General features: G+C 51.4%; 1 protein-coding gene across 1 annotated transcript in view; it reads left to right on the top strand.

The window, feature by feature from the left end:
- Window positions 1–22,451, top strand: part of LOC147091130 (serrate RNA effector molecule homolog) — a 248,927-nt gene that overhangs the window by 212,467 nt on the left and 14,009 nt on the right. The window contains exons 7-10 of the mRNA XM_085977169.1: window positions 12,530–12,697; window positions 15,814–15,967; window positions 17,651–17,844; window positions 19,700–19,865. Coding sequence (XP_085833295.1) covers window positions 12,530–12,697; window positions 15,814–15,967; window positions 17,651–17,844; window positions 19,700–19,865 — 682 coding nt within the window. The remainder of the gene's footprint in view (window positions 1–12,529; window positions 12,698–15,813; window positions 15,968–17,650; window positions 17,845–19,699; window positions 19,866–22,451) is intronic.

A 22,451-nucleotide genomic window follows, 5' to 3' on the forward strand; every position in this document is an offset into this window, starting at 1 on the left:
ATTTCTATGCCTACATCGTCCTTCTCCACAGTGAACACAGATGCAAAATATTCATTTAAAACCTCACCTACATCTTCTGGCTCTACACACAGATTGCCACTTTGGTCCCTAATGGGCCCTACTCTTTCCCTGGTTATCCTCTTTCCCTTAATATACTTATAAAACACCTTGGGATTTTCCTTTATTTTGCCCGCCAGTGTTTTCATGCCCCCTCTTCGCTCTCCTAATTTCATTTTTAAGTACCCCCCTGCACTTTCTATACTCCTCTGGGGCTTCTACTGTTTTTAGTCCTTTGTATCTGCCAAAAGCCTCCCTTTTTTCCCCTAATCCATTCTTGTATATCCTTCAACATCCAGGGTTCCCTGGGCTTGTTGGTCCCACCCTTGACCTTTACGGGAACATGTTGGCGTTGTACTCTCTCTATTTCCTTTCTGAAAGACTCCCACTGCTCTGATGTGGATTTTCCTACAAGTAGCTGATCCCAGTCCACTTTGGCCAGATCCTGCCTTTATCATATTAAAATCAGCCTTCCCCCCAATTTAGAACCTTTATTTCCGGTCCATCTTTGTCCTTTTCCATGACCACCTTAAATCTCACCGAATTATGGTCACTGTCACCAAAATGCTCTCCGACTGACACTTCTACCACTTGCACGGCTACATTCCCTAGAATTAGTTCTAGTACCGCCCCCTCTCTTGTAGGACTTTCTACATGCTGGCTCAAAAAGCTCTCCTGGATGCACTTTAAGAATTCTGCACCCTCTAAGCCTTTCACACTCTGACTATCCCAGTTAATATTGGGATAGTTGAAATCCCCCACTATTATTACCCTATTATTTCTACACTTCTCTGAGAATTGCCTACATATCTGTTCCTGTATCTCCCCCTGACTGTTTGGGGGCCTATAATACACTCCCAGCAAAGTGCTTGCCCCTTTTTGTTTTTAAGTTCTACCCAGATGGCCTCATTAGAGGAACCTGCTAAGATATCATCCCCCCTCCCGCTCCTCTCGCGCTCTTTATAACGTCGCTGATCCTCTCGCGCTCTTTATAACGTCGCTGATCCTCTCGCGCTCTTTATAACGTCGCCGCTCCTCTCGCGCTCTTTATAACGTCGCCGCTCCTCTCGCGCTCTTTATAACGTCGCCGCTCCTCTCGCGCTCTTTATAACGTCGCCGCTCCTCTCGCGCTCTTTATAACGTCGCTGATCCTCTCGCGCTCTTTATAACGTCGCTGATCCTCTCGCGCTCTTTATAACGTCGCTGATCCTCTCGCGCTCTTTATAACGTCGCTGATCCTCTCGCGCTCTTTATAACGTCGCCGCTGCTCTCGCGCTCTTTATAACGTCGCTGATCCTGCTCCTCTCGCGCTCTTTATAACGTCGCTGATCCCGCTCCTCTCGCGCTCTTTATAACGTCGCTGATCCCGCTCCTCTCGCGCTCTTTATAACGTCGCTGATCCCGCTCCTCTCGCGCTCTTTATAACACCGCTGATCCCGCTCCTCTCGCGCTCTTTATAACGTCGCCGCTCCTCTCGCGCTCTTTATAACGTCGCTGCTCCTCTCGCGCTCTTTATAACGTCGCTGATCCTCTCGCACTCTTTATAACGTCGCTGATCCTCTCGCGCTCTTTATAACGTCGCTGATCCTCTCGCGCTCTTTATAACGTCGCTGATCCTCTCGCGCTCTTTATAACGTCGCCGCTGCTCTCGCGCTCTTTATAACGTCGCTGATCCTGCTCCTCTCGCGCTCTTTATAACGTCGCTGATCCCGCTCCTCTCGCGCTCTTTATAACGTCGCTGATCCCGCTCCTCTCGCGCTCTTTATAACGTCGCTGATCCCGCTCCTCTCGCGCTCTTTATAACACCGCTGATCCCGCTCCTCTCGCGCTCTTTATAACGTCGCCGCTCCTCTCGCGCTCTTTATAACGTCGCTGCTCCTCTCGCGCTCTTTATAACGTCGCTGATCCTCTCGCGCTCTTTATAACGTCGCTGATCCTCTCGCGCTCTTTATAACGTCGCTGATCCTCTCGCGCTCTTTATAACGTCGCTGATCCTCTCGCGCTCTTTATAACGTCGCTGCTCCTCTCGCGCTCTTTATAACGTCGCTGATCCTCTCGCGCTCTTTATAACGTCGCTGATCCTCTCGCGTTCTTTATAACGTCGCTGATCCTCTCGCGCTCTTTATAACGTCGCTGATCCTCTTGCGCTCTTTAGAACGTCGCTGATCCTCTCGCGCTCTTTATAACGTCGCTGCTCCTCTCGCGCTCTTTATTACGTCGCCGATCCTCTCTCGCTCTTTATAACGTCGCCGCTCCTCTCGCGCTCTTTATAACGTCGCCGCTCCTCTCGCGCTCTTTATAACGTTGCTGATCCTCTCGCGCTCTTTATAACGTCGCTGATCCTCTCGCGCTCTTTATAACGTCGCCGATCCTCTCGCGCTCTTTATAACGTCGCCGCTCCTCTCGCGCTCTTTATAACGTCGCTGATCTTCTCGCGCTTTTTATAACGTCGCCGCTCCTCTCGCGCTCTTTATAACGTCGCCGATCCTCTCGCGCTCTTTATAACGTCGCCGCTCCTCTCGCGCTCTTTATAACGTCGCTGATCCTCTCGCGCTCTTTATAACGTCGCCGCTCCTCTCGCGCTCTTTATAACGTCGCCGCTCCTCTCGCGCTCTTTATAACGTCGCTGATCCTCTCGCGCTCTTTATAACGTCGCTGATCCTCTCGCGCTCTTTATAACGTCGCTGATCCTCTCGCGCTCTTTATAACGTCGCCGATCCTCTTGCGCTCTTTATAACGTCGCCGATCCTCTCGCGCTCTTTATAACATCGCCGCTCCTCTCGCGCTCTTTATAACGTCGCTGATCCTCTCGCGCTCTTTATAACGTCGCTGATCCTCTCGCGCTCTTTATAACGTCGCCGCTCCTCTCGCGCTCTTTATAACGTCGCTGATCCTCTCGCGCTCTTTATAACGTCGCCGCTCCTCTCGCGCTCTTTATAACGTCGCCGCTCCTCTCGCGCTCTTTATAACGTCGCCGATCCTCTCGCGCTCTTTATAACGTCGCCGATCCTCTCGCGCTCTTTATAACGTCGCTGATCCTCTCGCGCTCTTTATAACGTCGCCGCTTCTCTCGCGCTCTTTATAACGTCGCCGCTCCTCTCGCGCTCTTTATAACGTTGCTGCTCCTCTCGCGCTCTTTATAACGTCGCTGATCCTCTCGCGCTCTTTATAACGTCGCTGATCCTCTCGCGCTCTTTATAACGTCGCCGCTCCTCTCGCGCTCTTTATAACGTCGCTGATCCTCTCGCGCTCTTTATAACGTCGCCGCTCCTCTCGCGCTCTTTATAACGTCGCTGATCCTCTCGCGCTCTTTATAACGTCGCCGCTCCTCTCGCGCTCTTTATAACGTCGCCGCTCCTCTCGCGCTCTTTATAACGTCGCCGATCCTCTCGCGCTCTTTATAACGTCGCCGCTCCTCTCGCGCTCTTTATAACGTCGCTGATCCTCTCGCGCTTTTTATAACGTCGCCGCTCCTCTCGCGCTCTTTATAACGTCGCCGATCCTCTCGCGCTCTTTATAACGTCGCCGCTCCTCTCGCGCTCTTTATAACGTCGCTGATCCTCTCGCGCTCTTTATAACGTCGCCGCTCCTCTCGCGCTCTTTATAACGTCGCCGCTCCTCTCGCGCTCTTTATAACGTCGCTGATCCTCTCGCGCTCTTTATAACGTCGCTGATCCTCTCGCGCTCTTTATAACGTCGCTGATCCTCTCGCGCTCTTTATAACGTCGCCGATCCTCTCGCGCTCTTTATAACGTCGCCGATCCTCTCGCGCTCTTTATAACATCGCCGCTCCTCTCGCGCTCTTTATAACGTCGCTGATCCTCTCGCGCTCTTTATAACGTCGCTGATCCTCTCGCGCTCTTTATAACGTCGCCGCTCCTCTCGCGCTCTTTATAACGTCGCTGATCCTCTCGCGCTCTTTATAACGTCGCCGCTCCTCTCGCGCTCTTTATAACGTCGCCGCTCCTCTCGCGCTCTTTATAACGTCGCCGATCCTCTCGCGCTCTTTATAACGTCGCCGATCCTCTCGCGCTCTTTATAACGTCGCCGATCCTCTCGCGCTCTTTATAACGTCGCTGATCCTCTCGCGCTCTTTATAACGTCGCCGCTTCTCTCGCGCTCTTTATAACGTCGCCGCTCCTCTCGCGCTCTTTATAACGTCGCTGCTCCTCTCGCGCTCTTTATAACGTCGCTGATCCTCTCGCGCTCTTTATAACGTCGCTGATCCTCTCGCGCTCTTTATAACGTCGCCGCTCCTCTCGCGCTCTTTATAACGTCGCCGATCCTCTCGCGCTCTTTATAACGTCGCCGCTCCTCTCGCGCTCTTTATAACGTCGCTGATCCTCTCGCGCTCTTTATAACGTCGCCGCTCCTCTCGCGCTCTTTATAACGTCGCTGATCCTCTCGCGCTCTTTATAACGTTGCCGCTCCTCTCGCGCTCTTTATAACGTCGCCGCTCCTCTCGCGCTCTTTATAACGTCGCCGCTACTCTCGCGCTCTTTATAACGTCGCCGCTCCTCTCGCGCTCTTTATAACGTCGCCGCTCCTCTCGCGCTCTTTATAACGTCGCTGATCCTCTCGCGCTCTTTATAACGTCGCCGCTCCTCTCGCGCTCTTTATAACGTCGCTGATCCTCTCGCGCTCTTTATAACGTCGCCGCTCCTCTCGCGCTCTTTATAACGTCGCCGCTCCTCTCGCGCTTTTTATAACGTCGCTGATCCTCTCGCGCTCTTTATAACGTCGCTGATCCTCTCGCGCTCTTTATAACGTCGCTGATCCTCTCGCGCTCTTTATAACGTCGCCGATCCTCTCGCGCTCTTTATAACGTCGCCGATCCTCTCGCGCTCTTTATAACATCGCCGCTCCTCTCGCGCTCTTTATAACGTCGCTGATCCTCTCGCGCTCTTTATAACGTCGCTGATCCTCTCGCGCTCTTTATAACGTCGCCGCTCCTCTCGCGCTCTTTATAACGTCGCCGCTCCTCTCGCGCTCTTTATAACGTCGCCGATCCTCTCGCGCTCTTTATAACGTTGCCGATCCTCTCGCGCTCTTTATAACGTCGCCGATCCTCTCGCGCTCTTTATAACGTCGCTGATCCTCTCGCGCTCTTTATAACGTCGCCGCTCCTCTCGCGCTCTTTATAACGTCGCCGCTCCTCTCGCGCTCTTTATAACGTCGCTGCTCCTCTCGCGCTCTTTATAACGTCGCTGATCCTCTCGCGCTCTTTATAACGTCGCTGATCCTCTCGCGCTCTTTATAACGTCGCCGCTCCTCTCGCGCTCTTTATAACGTCGCCGATCCTCTCGCGCTCTTTATAACGTCGCCGCTCCTCTCGCGCTCTTTATAACGTCGCTGATCCTCTCGCGCTCTTTATAACGTCGCCGCTCCTCTCGCGCTCTTTATAACGTCGCCGCTCCTCTCGCGCTCTTTATAACGTCGCTGATCCTCTCGCGCTCTTTATAACGTCGCCGCTCCTCTCGCGCTCTTTATAACGTCGCCGCTCCTCTCGCGCTCTTTATAACGTCGCCGCTACTCTCGCGCTCTTTATAACGTCGCCGCTCCTCTCGCGCTCTTTATAACGTCGCTGATCCTCTCGCGCTCTTTATAACGTCGCCGCTCTTCTCGCGCTCTTTATGACGTCGCCGATCCTCTCGCGCTCTTTATAACGTCGCCGATCCTCTCGCGCTCTTTATAACGTCGCTGATCCTCTCGCGCTCTTTATAACGTCGCTGATCCTCTCGCGCTCTTTATAACGTCGCCGATCCTCTCGCGCTCTTTATAACGTCGCCGATCCTCTCGTGCTCTTTATAACGTCGCTGATCCTCTCGCGCTCTTTATAACGTCGCCGCTCCTCTCGTGCTCTTTATAACGTCGCTGATCCTCTCGCGCTCTTTATAACGTCGCTGATGCTCTCGCGCTCTTTATAACGTCGCTGATCCTCTCGCGCTCTTTATAACGTCGCTGCTCCTCTCGCGCTCTTTATAACGTCGCTGATCCTCTCGCGCTCTTTATAACGTCGCCGCTCCTCTCGCGCTCTTTATAACGTCGCTGATCCTCTCGCGCTCTTTATAACGTCGCTGCTCCTCTCGCGCTCTTTATAACGTCGCCACTCCTCTCGCGCTCTTTATAACGTCGCTGATCCTCTCGCGCTCTTTATAACGTCGCTGATCCTCTCGCGCTCTTTATAACGTCGCCGGTCCTCTCGCGCTCTTTATAACGTCGCCGCTCCTCTCGCGCTCTTTATAACGTCGCCGCTCCTCTTGCGCTCTTTATAACGTCGCCGATCCTCTCGCGCTCTTTATAACGTCGCCGCTCCTCTCGCGCTCTTTATAACGTCGCTGATCCTCTCGCGCTCTTTATAACGTCGCTGATCCTCTCGCGCTCTTTATAACGTCGCCGATCCTCTCGCGCTCTTTATAACGTCGCCGCTCCTCTCGCGCTCTTTATAACGTCGCCGCTCCTCTCGCGCTCTTTATAACGTCGCCGCTCCTCTCGCGCTCTTTATAACGTCGCCGATCCTCTCGCGCTCTTTATAACGTCGCTGATCCTCTCGCGCTCTTTATAACGTCGCCGCTCCTCTCGTGCTCTTTATAACGTCGCTGATCCTCTCGCGCTCTTTATAACGTCGCTGATCCTCTCGCGCTCTTTATAACGTCGCCGCTCCTCTCGTGCTCTTTATAACGTCGCTGATCCTCTCGCGCTCTTTATAACGTCGCTGATGCTCTCGCGCTCTTTATAACGTCGCTGATCCTCTCGCGCTCTTTATAACGTCGCCGCTCCTCTCGCGCTCTTTATAACGTCGCCGATCCTCTCGCGCTCTTTATAACGTCGCTGATCCTCTCGCGCTCTTTATAACGTCGCTGATCCTCTCGCGCTCTTTATAACGTCGCCGCTCCTCTCGCGCTCTTTATAACGTCGCCGATCCTCTCGTGCTCTTTATAACGTCACTGATCCTCTCGCGCTCTTTATAACGTCGCTGCTCCTCTAGCGCTCTTTATAACGTCGCCGATCCTCTCGCGCTCTTTATAACGTCGCTGATCCTCTCGCGCTCTTTATAACGTCGCCGCTCCTCTCGTGCTCTTTATAACGTCGCCGATCCTCTCGCGCTCTTTATAACGTCGCCGCTCCTCTCGCGCTCTTTATAACGTCGCTGCTCCTCTAGCGCTCTTTATAACGTCGCTGATCCTCTCGCGCTCTTTATAACGTCGCCGCTCCTCTCGCGCTCTTTATAACGTCGCCGCTCCTCTCGCGCTCTTTATAACGTCGCTGCTCCTCTAGCGCTCTTTATAACGTCGCTGATCCTCTCGCGCTCTTTATAATGTCGCTGATCCTCTCGCGCTCTTTATAATGTCGCCGATCCTCTCGCGCTCTTTATAACGTCGCCGCTCCTCTCGCGCTCTTTATAACGTCGCCGATCCTCTCGCGCTCTTTATAACGTCGCCGCTCCTCTCGCTCTCTTTATAACGTCGCCGCTCCTCTCGCGCTCTTTATAACGTCGCCGATCCTCTCGCGCTCTTTATAACGTCGCCGATCCTCTCGCGCTCTTTATAACGTCGCCGCTCCTCTCGCGCTCTTTATAACGTCGCCGATCCTCTCGCGCTCTTTATAACGTCGCCGATCCTCTCGCGCTCTTTATAACGTCGCTGATCCTCTCGCGCTCTTTATAACGTCGCCGATCCTCTCGCGCTCTTTATCATGCCGCCGATCCTCTCGCGCTCTTTATAACGTCGCTGATCCTCTCGCGCTCTTTATAACGTCGCTGATCCTCTCGCGCTCTTTATAACGTCGCTGATCCTCTCGCGCTCTTTATAACGTCGCCGCTCCTCTCGCGCTCTTTATAACGTCGCCGCTGATCCTCTCGCACTCTTTATCATGCCGCTGATCCCTCTCCTCTCGCCGCTGATCCCGCTCCTCTCGCCGCTGTCCTGTGATGTCACTCCTCCGGTGCTGCCGCCGCTCTGTCTGCGCTGGTCTCGGCCTCCCGCTCAGTGTATGCACTGCCGCCTCATCCAATGCTGCTGCCGCTCAGCGCGATACCAAGACTGCAAGACACTTTCAGAGAGAGCTGGAAACTAAAGTTTTCCATAGATTCAGTGCTGTACGGGGGAGTGCTGCATTGCCGAAGATGTTGTCTTTCGGATGAGAAATTAAACTGAGACCTCTAAAGGGGGGCACCAAAGATCCTTATGGCACTATTTATGGCCTCGCCCCCTCCCTATCTCTGTAACCTACAACCCTCCGAGATCTCTGCGCCCCTCCAATTCTGGCCTCTTGAACATCCCCCGATTTCCATCGCTCCACCATTGGCGGCCGTGCCTTCAGCTGCCTGGGCCCCGAGCTCTGGAATTCCCTCCCTAAACCTCTCCACCTCTCTCTCTCTTCTTTAAGACGCTCCTTAAAACCAGCCTCTTTGACTAAGCTTTTGGTCACCTGCCCTAATATCTCCTTATGTGGCTCGGTGTTGCTTTGTCTGATAATCGCTCCTGTGAAGCTCCTTGGGACGTTTTACCACGTTAACGGCGCTGTATAAATGGGAGATGTTGAAGAGCAGGGAGTTTATCTGGTGTCCTGGCCAACATGCCTCCCTCAATCAACACCGACACAAAAAGGAATATTTGTTTATTGTGGGATTTGACTTTTGTGAGGCTTATTGTTTCCAGTGTTGAATTTAATTACTCATTGAAGCATGGAACCCTGGTTCCCAAAGCTCTCTGCCACTGGGGTTTTCTTTGCCTCACATCTGGGTGCGTTCTGAAGAATTGATAAAGATTTGATCGCGATGATTAGTCATCAGTTGCAGTGTCGCTGCATTACCGGAAGATTGAAGGCGAACCAGCTGTGCCTTGACCTTTTAGCATTTCTGTATGAGAAATGCAAACTGCCTGCCACAAACTACCACTCGAGTCATTTCATAAACTGTTTACCGTCTGTCGATGGTTTTCATTTTACTTTTGGAAATGTGATGATGTAAAGGAGACTTGCGTTATTACAGCACCTTTCCCGTTTGAAAGTCTCCAGACCCTTCACACACTGAATTACTTTGAGGAGCAGCGAGTTCATAGAATCATAGAATGGTTAAAGCACAGAAGGAGGCCATTCGGCCCGTCGAGCCCGTGCCGGCTCTCTGCAACAGCACTTCAGCTAGTCCCACTCCCCCGCCCTTTCCCCGGAGCCCTGCAAATTTCTTTCCTTCAGGAACTTATCCAACTCCCTTTTTAAAGCCGTGATTGAGTCTGCCTCCATCACCCTTTCAGGCAGTGCATTCCAGATCCTAACCACTCGCTGTGTAAAAAAGTTTTTCCTCATGTTGCCTTTGGTTCTTCTGCCAATCACCTTAAATCTGTGCCCTCTGGTTCTCAACCCTTCCGCCAATGGGAACAGTTTCTCTCTCTCTACTCTGTCCAGACCCCTCATGATTTTGAACACCTCGATCAAATCTCCTCTCGACCTTCTCTGCTCCAAGGAGAACAACCCCAGCTTCTCCAGTCTATCCATGTAACTGAAGTCCCTCATCCCTGGAATCATTCTCATAAATCTCCCCTGCACCCTCTCTAAGGCCTTCACATCCTTCCTAAAGTGTGGTGCCCAGAATTGGACACAGTACTCCAGTTGGGGCCGAACCAGTGTTTTATAAAGGTTCATCATAATTTCCACACTTTTGTCCTCTATACCTCTATTCATGAAGCCCAGGATCCCATAAGCCTTTTTAACTACTTTCTCAACCTGCCCTGCCACCTTCAACGATTTGTGCACACATACCCCCAGGCCCCTCTCTCCGTGCACCCCCTTTAGGATTGTACCCTTTAGTTTATATTGCCTCTCCTCATTCTTTCTACCAAAATGTATCACTTCACACTTTTCTGCGTTAAATCTCATCTGCCACGTGTCCGCCCATTCCACCAGCCTGTCTATGTCCTCTTGAAGTCTATCACTATCCTCCTCACTGTTCACTATACTTCCAAGTTTTGTGTCATCTGCAAATTTTGAAATTGTGCCCTGTACACCCATGTCCAGGTCATTAATATATATCAAGAAAAGCAGTGGTCTCAGAACCGACCCCTGGGGAACCCCACTGTATACCTTCCTCCAGTCCGAAAAACAACCATTCACCACTACTCTCTGTTTCCTGTCCCTTAGCCAATTCCATATCCATGCTGCCACTGTCCCTTTTATTCCATGGGCTTCAACTTTGCTGGCGAGCCTATTATGTGGCACTTTGTCGAACGCCTTTTGGAAATCCATGTACACCACGTCAACCGCATTGCCCTCATCAACCCTCTCTGTTACCTCATCAAAGAACTCAATCAAGTTGGTTAAACACGATTTGCCTTTAACAAATCCATGCTGGCTCTCCTTAATTAATCCACACTTGTCGAAGTGACTGTTAATTTTGTTCCTGGTTACTGTTTCTAAAAGCTTCCCCACTACCGAGGTCAAACTGACTGGCCTGTAGTTGCTGGGTTTATCGTTACACCCTTTTTTGACAAATTCTGTTCTCCTTAGTGCAGAGAAGGTTAAGGGGAGACCGAGGTGTTCAAGATTATGAGGGGTTTTGATGGAGTGAATAAGGAGAAACTGTTCCCAGTGGCAGGAAGGTCGGTAACCAGAGGACACAGAGTGAAGGTGAAAACCAGAGGCGACATGAAATTTATTTTTACGCAGCGAGTTGTTGTGATCTGGAACGCGCTGCCTGAAAGGAAGCAGATTCAATAGTAACTTTCAAAAGCGAATTGGATAAATACTGGAAGGGGGAAAATTCACAGGGCTGTGGGGAAAGAGCAGGGGGAGTGGGACTAATCGGAGAGCTCGTTCAAAGAGCCGGCACAGGCACGATGGGCCGACTGGCCTCCTCCTGTGCTGTAAGATTCTATGAATTGAATGTATGTTTTGCATTTACATAGCACCTTCTCTCTCGGCACTGTCTCGGAGTGAATTACTGTGCGGTGCAGTGACTTGCGTGTAGGCACATGGCCAAATCATTTGCTTTTGGTGCTGGTGGTGTTTGAGGGGGAGACTTTGACTGGGACGCAGTGGAGGAACGAGTTGTTGTCTTGGCACAGCGCCGGGGATACTTAACACCCATCAGGGTCGGCAGCTCAGTTAACAGGTTTTCCAACGGGCAGGACGGAATGAGTGAAAAGACGAGGTTATTTTTCATCAGAAATGTTTTGCGGTGTGGTAACTTGGCAGTGGTTGCTGTGAGGTCACGCGCGCCAGGCCGGCACTCCGTAAACTCCTTGTTTAAATTAGCCAGAGATGGCTAGAAGTTCATATTCTATAACTTCACTCGGTGACCCGCTCCAAACCGGATGCTGGGATTACTGTTCGGCTCCCTGGATTTCGGGTCACCACCTGTGGTCATCTGCAGTCACAGTGGGGTAAGAAAGAGGGGCATTTCTCCAGCACCTCACCGAAATAATCCGCGGTGATTCACGTGCGGTGAATTTCTCAAATGCAGTCACTGTTAAAGAACTTCCACTTTTATACCTCCTTTCATGGCCCAAACCCCTCTACAGCCCAGCAATTAGTTTTTAAAGTGCAGTCACTGTCGGGCAGGCAGCCGTGGCGGTCAGTTTGTGCACAGCGAGATCCCACAAATAACACTGAGGCGATTTGATTATTTTAACTTTATTCTTAATCACTCCCTGCTGTTGCCATTGGATCTGTTACACCCAGCTGAGCGAATAGACGGTGCCTCAATTCATCTGAATGTTGCCCCTCCGACAGTGCAGCGCTCCCTCAGTACTGCCCCTCCGGCAGTGCAGCTCTCCCTCAGTACTGCCCCTCCGACAGTGCGGCGCTCCCCCAGTACTGCCCCTCCGACAGTGCAGCTCTCCCTCAGTACTGCCCCTCCGACAGTGCGGCGCTCCCCCAGTACTGCCCCTCCGGCAGTGCAGCTCTCCCTCAGTACTGCCCCTCCGACAGTGCAGCGCTCCCTCAGTACTGCCCCTCCGGCAGTGCAGCTCTCCCTCAGTACTGCCCCTCCGACAGTGCGGCGCTCCCCCAGTACTGCCCCTCCGGCAGTGCAGCTCTCCCTCAGTACTGCCCCTCCGACAGTGCAGCGCTCCCTCAGTACTGCCCCTCCGACAGTGCAGCTCTCCCTCAGTACTGCCCCTCCGACAGTGCAGTGCTCCCTCAGTACTGCCCCTCCGACAGTGCGGCGCTCCCTCAGTACTGCCCCTCCGACAGTGCGGCGCTCCCTCAGTACTGCCCCTCCGACAGTGCAGCGCTCCCTCAGTACTGCCCCTCCGACAGTGCAGCGCTCCCTCAGTACTGCCCTGAACATTTGAAATACTTTGATGACCGATTGTCTCTTTGAAAGCTGTTTTCCACGCTGGCGATGTCTGGCCGTTTAGGTTATGCCCAACAAATGCTGGGTGTGGGAACGGTCTGTTCAACATTATTTCTTTCCTTGTTCAAAGAATCATTCACCGTTTGCCCTAATTCCCAACGGCCTGTCTTTAATTCACAGAACCTCTCCTCCCAGAACCCCATCTTAAAAAACATCACGGATTACCTGATTGAGGAGGTGAGTGCGGAGGAAGAGGAGTTACTGGGAAATGCCACAGACACTGCTGACGACGGACCAAAGGAAGGAAACCCAGAGGTCAATATTGAGAGGGATGAGAAGCTCATTAAGGTACGGTGTGTCTTAGTCGCTGTTAGACTCATAACATCAACTGCCCAGCCAGCACGTAGTGTCTGGGACGCCTCAGAAACTGAGAGATCCATTTATGTAAAAATACACGAGTGAAAACTGGGACACTAAAGTTCTTCCAGCCACCGAGACAGCTCAGCGAGAGTGGGGTACCGTATTAACTCGCATATAGGCTGCATTTTCAGATTAGGTTTCAGTTGTGGCCTCTCTGAGAGTTAATACGTAATTTCAGAAGGCTAAACATCTCTGCTTTGGGTTATGTTCAAAAGAGCTTGTAAGTTGATTTAAGCAGTTAACTGTGCTGACAGTGGGTTCAGTAAAAGTAGACTGACTATAGTGGATAAGATTTCACACAATTAAGCTTAAAGCACGCAGCATTTCAATTCTAGATCCTGTCTTTCCAAACTTTGGATAGTGTCTGAGACAGTGTTCTGAGCTGTATAACACTGGGGTACAGTACTGGTGGGTACAGGTCTGCCACTGTATAACACTGGGGTACAGTACTGGTGGGTACAGATCTGTCACTGTATAACACTGGGGTACAGTACTGGTGGGTACAGGTCTGTCACTGTATAACACTGGGGTACAGTACTGGTGGGTACAGGTCTGTCACTGTATAACACTGGGGTACAGTACTGGTGGGTACAGGCCTGTCACTGTATAACACTGGGGTACAGTCCTGGTGGGTACAGGTCTGTCACTGTATAACACTGGGGTACAGTACTGGTGGGTACAGGTCTGTCACTGTATAACACTGGGGTACAGTACTGGTGGGTACAGGTCTGTCACTGTATAACACTGGGGTACAGTACTGGTGGGTACAGGTCTGTCACTGTATAACACTGGGGTACAGTACTGGTGGGTACAGATCTGTCACTGTATAACACTGGGGTACAGTACTGGTGGGTACAGGTCTGTCACTGTATAACACTGGGGTACAGTACTGGTGGGTACAGGTCTGTCACTGTATAACACTGGGGTACAGTTCTGTTGGGTACAGGTCTGTCACTGTATAACACTGGGGTACAGTACTGGTGGGTACAGGTCTGTCACTGTATAACACTGGGCTACAGTACTGGTGGGTACAGGTCTGTCACTGTAACAGTGGGGTACAGTACTGGTGGGTACAGATCTGTCACTGTATAACACTGGGGTACAGTACTGGTGGGTACAGATCTGTCACTGTATAACACTGGGGTACAGTACTGGTGGGTACAGATCTGTCACTAACACTGGGGTACAGTACTGGTGGGTACAGGTCTGTCACTGTATAACAGTGGGGTACAGTACTGGTGGGTACAGATCTGTCACTGTATAACACTGGGGTACAGTACTGGTGGGTACAGATCTGTCACTGTATAACACTGGGGTACAGTACTGGTGGGTACAGGTCTGTCACTGTATAACACTGGGCTACAGTATTGGTGGGTACAGGTCTGTCACTGTATAACACTGGGGTACAGTACTGGTGGGTACAGATCTGTCACTGTATAACACTGGGGTACAGTACTGGTGGGTACAGATCTGTCACTAACACTGGGGTACAGTACTGGTGGGTACAGGTCTGTCACTGTATAACAGTGGGGTACAGTACTGGTGGGTACAGGTCTGTCACTGTATAACACGGGTACAGTACTGGTGGGTACAGGTCTGTCACTGTATAACACGGGTACAGTACTGGTGGGTACAGATCTGTCACTGTATAACACTGGGGTACAGTACTGGTGGGTACAGATCTGTCACTGTATAACACTGGGGTACAGTACTGGTGGGTACAGGTCTGTCACTGTATAACACTGGGGTACAGTACTGGTGGGTACAGGTCTGTCACTAACACTGGGGTACAGTACTGGTGGGTACAGGTCTGTCACTAACACTGGGGTACAGTACTGGTGGGTACAGGTCTGTCACTAACACTGGGGTACAGTACTGGTGGGTACAGATCTGTCACTAACACTGGGGTACAGTACTGGTGGGTACAGGTCTGTCACTAACACTGGGGTAAAGTACTGGTGGGTACAGGTCTGTCACTAACACTGGGGTAAAGTACTGGTGGGTACAGATCTGTCACTAACACTGGGGTACAGTACTGGTGGGTACAGATCTGTCACTAACACTGGGGTAAAGTACTGGTGGGTACAGATCTGTCACTAACACTGGGGTACAGTACTGGTGGGTACAGATCTGTCACTAACACTGGGGTACAGTACTGGTGGGTACAGGTCTGTCACTAACACTGGGGTACAGTACTGGTGGGTACAGATCTGTCACTAACACGGGTACAGTACTGGTGGGTACAGATCTGTCACTAACACTGGGGTACAGTACTGGTGGGTACAGGTCTGTCACTAACACTGGGGTACAGTACTGGTGGGTACAGATCTGTCACTAACACTGGGGTAAAGTACTGGTGGGTACAGGTCTGTCACTAACACTGGGGTAAAGTACTGGTGGGTACAGGTCTGTCACTAACACTGGGGTACAGTACTGGTGGGTACAGGTCTGTCACTAACACTGGGGTACAGTACTGGTGGGTACAGGTCTGTCACTAACACTGGGGTACAGTACTGGTGGGTACAGGTCTGTCACTAACACTGGGGTAAGGTACTGTCTCAGCGGCAGTACTGAGGGAGTGCTGCATTGTTGGAGGTGCAGTCTTTCGGATGTGACGTTAAACCGAGGCCCCGTCTGCCCCTTTGGGTAGCTGTAAAAGATTCCAGTGTCCTGGCTAACATTTATCCCTCAGCCCACATCTATCAGCAGATTATCTGGTCATTGCTGTTTGTGGAAGCTTGCTATGTGCAGATTGGCTGCCAAGTTTCTGACATTACAACAGTGACTACACATTTTTGTTTTGAAGAACTTAATTGGCTGTAAAACGTTTTGGGATGTCCTGAGGTGGTGAAAGACGCTGGAGAAGTCTTTCTTGTCCTAAGTTCCCGGGAGGGAGGCCTGGGAGTAGGTGTTCCCTCGGCTTAAAAAAATAACGTAATGAGGAAGGGATCCTTAGTGAGGAAGGACACCCTTCAGCCATTTGAATTTTTTTAAACAAGGTGTGCCTGGGTTAACCTCCTTAACAAATGCTTGTTGCTGTACAGGTTCTGGACAAGCTGCTGCTTTACCTGCGCATTGTGCATTCCATCGATTACTACAACACCTGCGAATACCCAAACGAGGACGAGATGCCCAACCGTTGTGGGATTGTACACGTCCGTGGACCTCTGCCCCCCAACCGAGTCTCGCAGCACGAAGGTAGCATCAAAAAGCCAATACCTGAGGCACCCTGGGTTTTGGGTGGGTGGTGAGGGGCTCTGCCTTGTTTTCGAGAGGCGTTCTCTGCCGGGGAAGGAATAAAAATCAGCCGTCCACCCTGGTCACTATCCAGTGACGCCTGCAAGTGTGGTCTGTGGTCGGCAGGTGAGGCGGAGCGCTAGGATTGAGGGTACTGCCTACCGCACTTGTGTACCCCTGCCAGCACCCCGTTGTCTGGACTCGCACGTGCTGATCTCTGACTCGGGCGAGTCACCAGAGGGATGTCTGTGGAAGAGTAGCGCACCACTGTCAGTACTGAGGGGGGAGGCATGGCATGCCTTGACTCTAGGTTTTCTACGTGATGTGGTGCAGGCGGTGTGACTCCTGTTGCACTCCATATCATTATAAGACGGTCCGCGGGAGCAGTGTGTTCTCTGTATTTCAACAAGATCTGATAATCTAGCAGATATTCTGCTGGCGGGAGGGTCGGTAACCAGAGGACACAGATTTAAGATCATTTGCAAAAGAACCAGAGGGGAGATGAGGAGAATGTTTTTACGCAGCGAGTTGTTGTGATCTGGAACGCGCTCCCTGAAAGGGCGGTGGGAGCAGATTCAATAGTAACTTTCAAAAGGGAATTGGATAAATACTTCAAAAGGAAAAATTTGCAGAACCGTAGGGAAATAGCAGAGGAGTGGCCTTTATTACAAAAGGATTCGAGTGTAAGAGTAAAGATGTCTTACTGCAATTATATAGGGCCCTGGTGAGACCACACCTGGAGTATTGTGTACAGATTTGGTCTCCTTACCTAAGGAAGGATATACTTGCCATAGAGGGAGTGCAACGAAGGTTCACCAGACTGGTTCCTGGGATGGGGGGATTGTCCTATGAGGAGAGATTGAGTAGACTAGGCCTATATTCTCTAGAGTTTAGAAGAATGAGAGGTGATCTCATTGAAACATACAAAATTCTTACAGGGCTTGACAGGGTAGATGCAGGGAGGATGTTTCCCCCTGGCTGGAGAGTCTAGAACCGGGGGTCACAGTCTCAGGATAAAGGGTCGGCCATTTAGGACTGAGATGAGGAGGAATTTCTTCACTCAGAGGGTGGTGAATCTTTGGAATTCTCTACCCCAGAGGGCTGTGGAGGCTCAGTCGGTGAGTATATTCAAGGCTGAGATCGATAGATTTTTGAATATTAAGGGAATCAAGGGATATGGGGAGAGTGCAGGAAAGTGGAGCTGAGGTCGATGATCAGCCATGATTTTATTGAATGGCGGCGCAGGCTCGAGGGGCCGAATGGCATCTTTCTGAGCCGTGAGGTTCTATGATGAGCATTAAAGTTGGGTGCAGTAACCTTACAAAGATGTGAGAGAGCACGAACTGAGTTTTCTGTGCCATGTTGAGGCGGGATTGGGATAGACTGAAATGTTATTGGGAGAGAGCTGTTATTTTTTTTCTTTTATTGAGCAACCCAGCCGCGGGTCAGTGCAGGGCAGCGGCGAGATTGAAGAGTGAAGCGGTAAATCAAGTGGTGGTTCGGATGATTTTAAAAGCCTGCAGATCTCTGGAGGGAGGGAGGGAAGGAGCAGTGCAGCTTCCGGCTCCCGGGAAAGACCGAGTTGGGTGAGTACGGTGGGTCAGCAGAGACTGGCACTGCTAATGAGCATGTGCTCCTGTTTAGTTGCGGAGTGGCAGAAGATGTTTGAGGAGAAGTTGACGCCTCTTTTCAGCGTGAGAGAGAGTCTTTCTGAAGAAGAGGCAACGAAGATGGGCAAGAAAGACCCCGAGCAGGAAGTGGAGAAGTTTATCCTCGCCAACACACAGGAACTCGCCAAGGACAAGTGGCTGTGTCCTCTGAGTGGGAAGAAGTTCAAGGTGAGCAAAGATCCCCGCACGCTCTCCCTGCCTGTATCTACGTTGGGTTGAAAGCGAGACTGAATTGCGGTCTCCTAACTCATTCTTTACCAGGGCTTCCAACTCCTTCAGTCTCACCTTCCCACTCCAATCCACAGGCTTCTAAAGCCAAAGTCAGTGCCACCCTAATTGCCCATGCCTTCAGTTGCTTTGTCAGTTCAGAAACCGGGAACCTTGGCTTTCTGTGTAGTTGTGTATAACGAGTGACGTAATAAAACTCACTACACACTTGGTTGGAGTATAAAGCAAGGCTTCAATCAACTTGTTTCAGAACATGGAGGTCTAGTTGTACTTCACTAGTTCCTGTCTTACAAAATGTCCCTGGAAAGCTGGGCCCACGCCCGAGTATTTATACTCCTTGGACAGCGCCACCAGCTGGCCGTCCAGTGTTATTTCATGAGTAGTTTCTTGATGATGATGAGATTTATAACAATGAGTGTGGTGCATTTACTCCTTGAGTCATTGGGAGGGGAGCCTGGCGGTGAGCGTGAAGCAGGTTATCTAAGAGAGCCGTGATTTGGCCTTGCTTCAAGAACTGGCATTTCTATAGCGCCTGTCACCACCTCGGGTCATCCCAACTTGCTTTACAGCCCATGAATTGCAATTGGAAGCAAGATGTCCCCCACAGGGAGGGAGGGCAAAGTGGCTCCCTCAGAGGAAGGGCAAGGCAGCTCCCTCGGAGGGAGTGAGGGGGAATAAGGAGTCTCCCTCGGAGGGAGGGAGGGGGAATAAGGAGTCTCCCTCGGAGTGAGGGAGGGGGAATAAGGAGTCAATTTCAATTCAATTCAAATCGCTTTATTGGCATGACAAGTTACATCTTATGTTGCCAAAGCATCGAAAAACATTCATGTTTGTTCACAAAAATACAGATCTATCCATACAGTGTATAAACAGATATATCCCTGAGTGTATAAATATACATTCATATAATTTATATATACTCTTTTCTCCCTCGGAGTGAGGGAGGGGGAATAAGGAGTCTCCCTCGGAGGGAGGGAGGGGGAATAAGGAGTCGCCCTCGGAGGGGGGAATAAGGAGTCAACCTCGGGAGGGAGGGAGGGGGAATAAGGAGTCTCCCTCGGAGGGAGGGAGGGGGAATAAGGAGTCTCCCTCGGAGGGAGGGAGGGGGGAATAAGGAGTCACCCTCGGAGGGGGGAATAAGGAGTCAACCCCGGGAGGGAGGGAGGGGGAATAAAGAGTCTCCCTCGGGAGGGAGGGGGAATAAGGAGTCACCCTCGGAGTGAGGGAGGGGGAATAAGGATTCTCCCTCGGAGTGAGGGAGAATAAGGAATCTCCCTCAGTGAGGGAGGGGGAATAAGGAGTCTCCCGAGGGAGGGAGGGGGAATAAGGAGTCTCCCTCGGAGTGAGGGAGGGGGAATAAGGAGTCACCCTCGGAGTGAGGGAGGGGCAATAGGGAGTCTCCCCCTGGAGGGAAGGCAATGTGTCTATCAGAGGGAGGGAGGAGTCTCCCCACCCATAGTCATTTTAAGTCTCCTTTAATTTGGCATTTGCACACCTAATTGGATTTTTTAAAGTTTGAAGCTCCAAACCTCAGCAGACAGGGGGGCTTGGTGATGGGTTTCCCCTCGGCGCTCTAGCCCAGACTTAGAAAGACCGTGGAAGGCAGGTGGAGTTCCTCGCTCCCTGTGCAGAAGCCAGTGGCTTCTGCGCAGGGATGGACAGCTGTGTCCTGCCACTCTTAGGCTGCGGCTGGTTACAACACACGGTACTGTGCTGGTCTGCGATCTTTGGGAAATTGGAGAGAAGCATTGTCTTCTTTTTGAGTAGCGTTTCACTATTGACACTTTGCCTGCAGGGGCCGGAGTTTGTCCGTAAGCACATCTTCAACAAACACAGCGAGAAGATTGAAGAGGTTAAAAAGGAAGTTTCATTTTTCAACCACTTCCTCATGGATGCAAAGAGACCCGCTCTGCCGGAGATTAAACCGAATCAGCCACCGGCACCTGGCGCCCAGCCAATGGGTGAGTAAAGCTCCCTCTACACTGTCCCATCAAACACTCCCAGGGCAGGTACAGCATGGTTTAATACAGAGTAAAGCTCTCTCTACACTGTCCCATCAAACACTCCCAGGGCAGGTACAGCACGGTTTAATACAGAGTGAAGCTCTCTCTACACTGTCCCATCAAACACTCCCAGGGCAGGTGTAGCATGGGTTAGATACAGAGTAAAGCTCCCTCTATAGTGCCCCATCAAACACTCCCAGGGCAGATACAGCACGGGGTTAGATACAGAGTGAAGCTCCCTCTACTCTGTCCCCATCAAACACTCCCAGGGCAGGTACAACACGGGTTAGATACAGAGTAAAGCTCCCTCTACACTGTCCCATCAAACACTCCCAGGGCAGGTACAGCACGGGTTAGATACAGAGTAAAGCACCCTCTACACTGTCCCATCAAACACTCCCGGGGCAGGTACAGCACGGGTTAGATAGAGTAAAGCTCCCTCTACACTGTCCCATCAAACACTCCCAGGGCAGGTACAGTACGGGTTAGATACAGAGTAAAGCTCCCTCAACACTGTCCCATCAAACACTCCCAGGGCAGGTACAGCACGGGTTAGATACAGAATAAAGCTCCTTCCACACTATCCCATCAAACACTCCCAGGGCAGGTACAGCATGGGGTTAGATACAGAGTAAAGCTCCCTCTATAGTGCCCCATCAAACACTCGCAGGGCAGGTACAGCACGGGTTACATACACAGTAAAGCTCCTTCTACACTATCCCATCAAACACTCCCAGGGCAGGTACAGCATGGGGTTAGATACAGAGTAAAGCTCCCTCTACAGTGCCCCATCAAACACTCCCAGGGCAGGTACAGCACGGGTTAGATACAGAATAAAGCTCCTTCTACACTATCCCATCAAACACTCCCAGGGCAGGTACAGCATGGGGTTAGATACAGAGTGAAGCTCCCTCTACTCTGTCCCCATCAAACACTCGCAGGGCAGGTACAGCACGGGTTACATACACAGTAAAGCACCCTCTACACTGCCCCATCAAACACTCCCGGGGCAGGTACAGCATGGGTTAGATACAGAGTAAAGCTCCCTCTACACTGTCCCATCAAACACTCCCAGGGCAGGTACAGCACGGGTTAGATACAGAGTAAAGCTCCCTCTACACTGTCCCATCAAACACTCCCAGGGCAGGTACAGCACAGGTTAGATACAGAGAAAAGCTCCTTCCACACTGTCCCATCAAACACCCCCAGGGCAGGTATAACACGGGTTAGATACAGAGTAAAGCTCCCTCTATAGTGCCCCATCAAACACTCCCAGGGCAGATACAGCACGGGGTTCGATACAGAGTGAAGCTCCCTCTACTCTGTCCCCATCAAACACTCCCAGGGCATGTACAACACAGGGTTAGATACAGAGTAATGCTCCCTCTACACTGTCCCATCAAACACTCCCAGGGCAGGTACAGCACGGGTTAGATACAGAGGAAAGCTCCCTCTACACTGCCCCATCAAACACTCCCAGGGCAGGTACAGCACGGGTTGGATACAGAGTAAAGCTCCCTCTACACTGTCCCATCAAACACTCCCAGGGCAGGTCCAGCATGGGTTAGTTACAGAGTAAAGCTCCCTCTACACTGTCCCATCAAACACTCCCAGGGCAGGTGTAGCATGGGTTAGATACAGAGTAAAGCTCCCTCGATACTGTCCCATCAAACACTCCCAGGGCAGCTACAGCACGGGTTAGATACAGAGTAAAATTCCCTCTACACTGTCCCATCAAACACTCCCAGGGCAGGTATAGCACGGGTTAGATACAGAGTAAAGCTCCCTCCACACTGTCCCATCAAACACTCCCAGGGCAGGTACAGCACGGGGTTAGATACAGAGTAAAGCTCCTCTACACTGTCCCATCAAACACTCCCAGGGCAGGTACAGCACGGGTTAGATACAGAGTAAAGCTCCCTCTGCACTGTCCCATCAAACACCAGGGCAGGTACAACACGGGTTAGATACAGAGTAAAGCTCCCTCTACACTGTCCCATCAAACACTCCCAGGGCAGGTACAGCACGGGTTACATACAGAGTAAAGCTCCCTCTACGCTGCCCCATCTAACACTGCCAGGGCAGGTACAGCACGGGGTTAGATACAGAGTAAAGCTCCCTCTACACTGTCCCATCAAACACTCCCAGGGCAGGTACAGCACGGGTTAGATACAGAGTAAAGCACCCTCTACACTGTCCCATCAAACACTCCCGGGGCAGGTACAGCACGGGTTAGGTACAGAGTAAAGCTCCCTCTACACTGTCCCATCAAACACTCCCAGGGCAGGTACAGCACAGGTTAGATACAGAGAAAAGCTCCCTCCACACTGTCCCATCAAACACTCCCAGGGCAGGTACAGCACGGGGTTAGATACAGAGTAAAGCTCCCTCTACACTGTCCCATCAAACACCAGGGCAGGTATAACACGGGTTAGATACAGAGTAAAGCTCCCTCTACACTGCCCCATCAAACACTCCCGGGGCAGGTACAGCACGGGGTTAGATACAGAGTAAAGCTCCCTCTACACTGTCCCATCAAACACT

This window comes from Somniosus microcephalus, unplaced genomic scaffold, assembly GCF_052327205.1.
Source record: "Somniosus microcephalus isolate GS21.2 unplaced genomic scaffold, FLI_Smic_1.0 unresolved_chr4, whole genome shotgun sequence".
In the NCBI taxonomy this organism is placed as follows: Eukaryota; Metazoa; Chordata; class Chondrichthyes; order Squaliformes; family Somniosidae; genus Somniosus; species Somniosus microcephalus.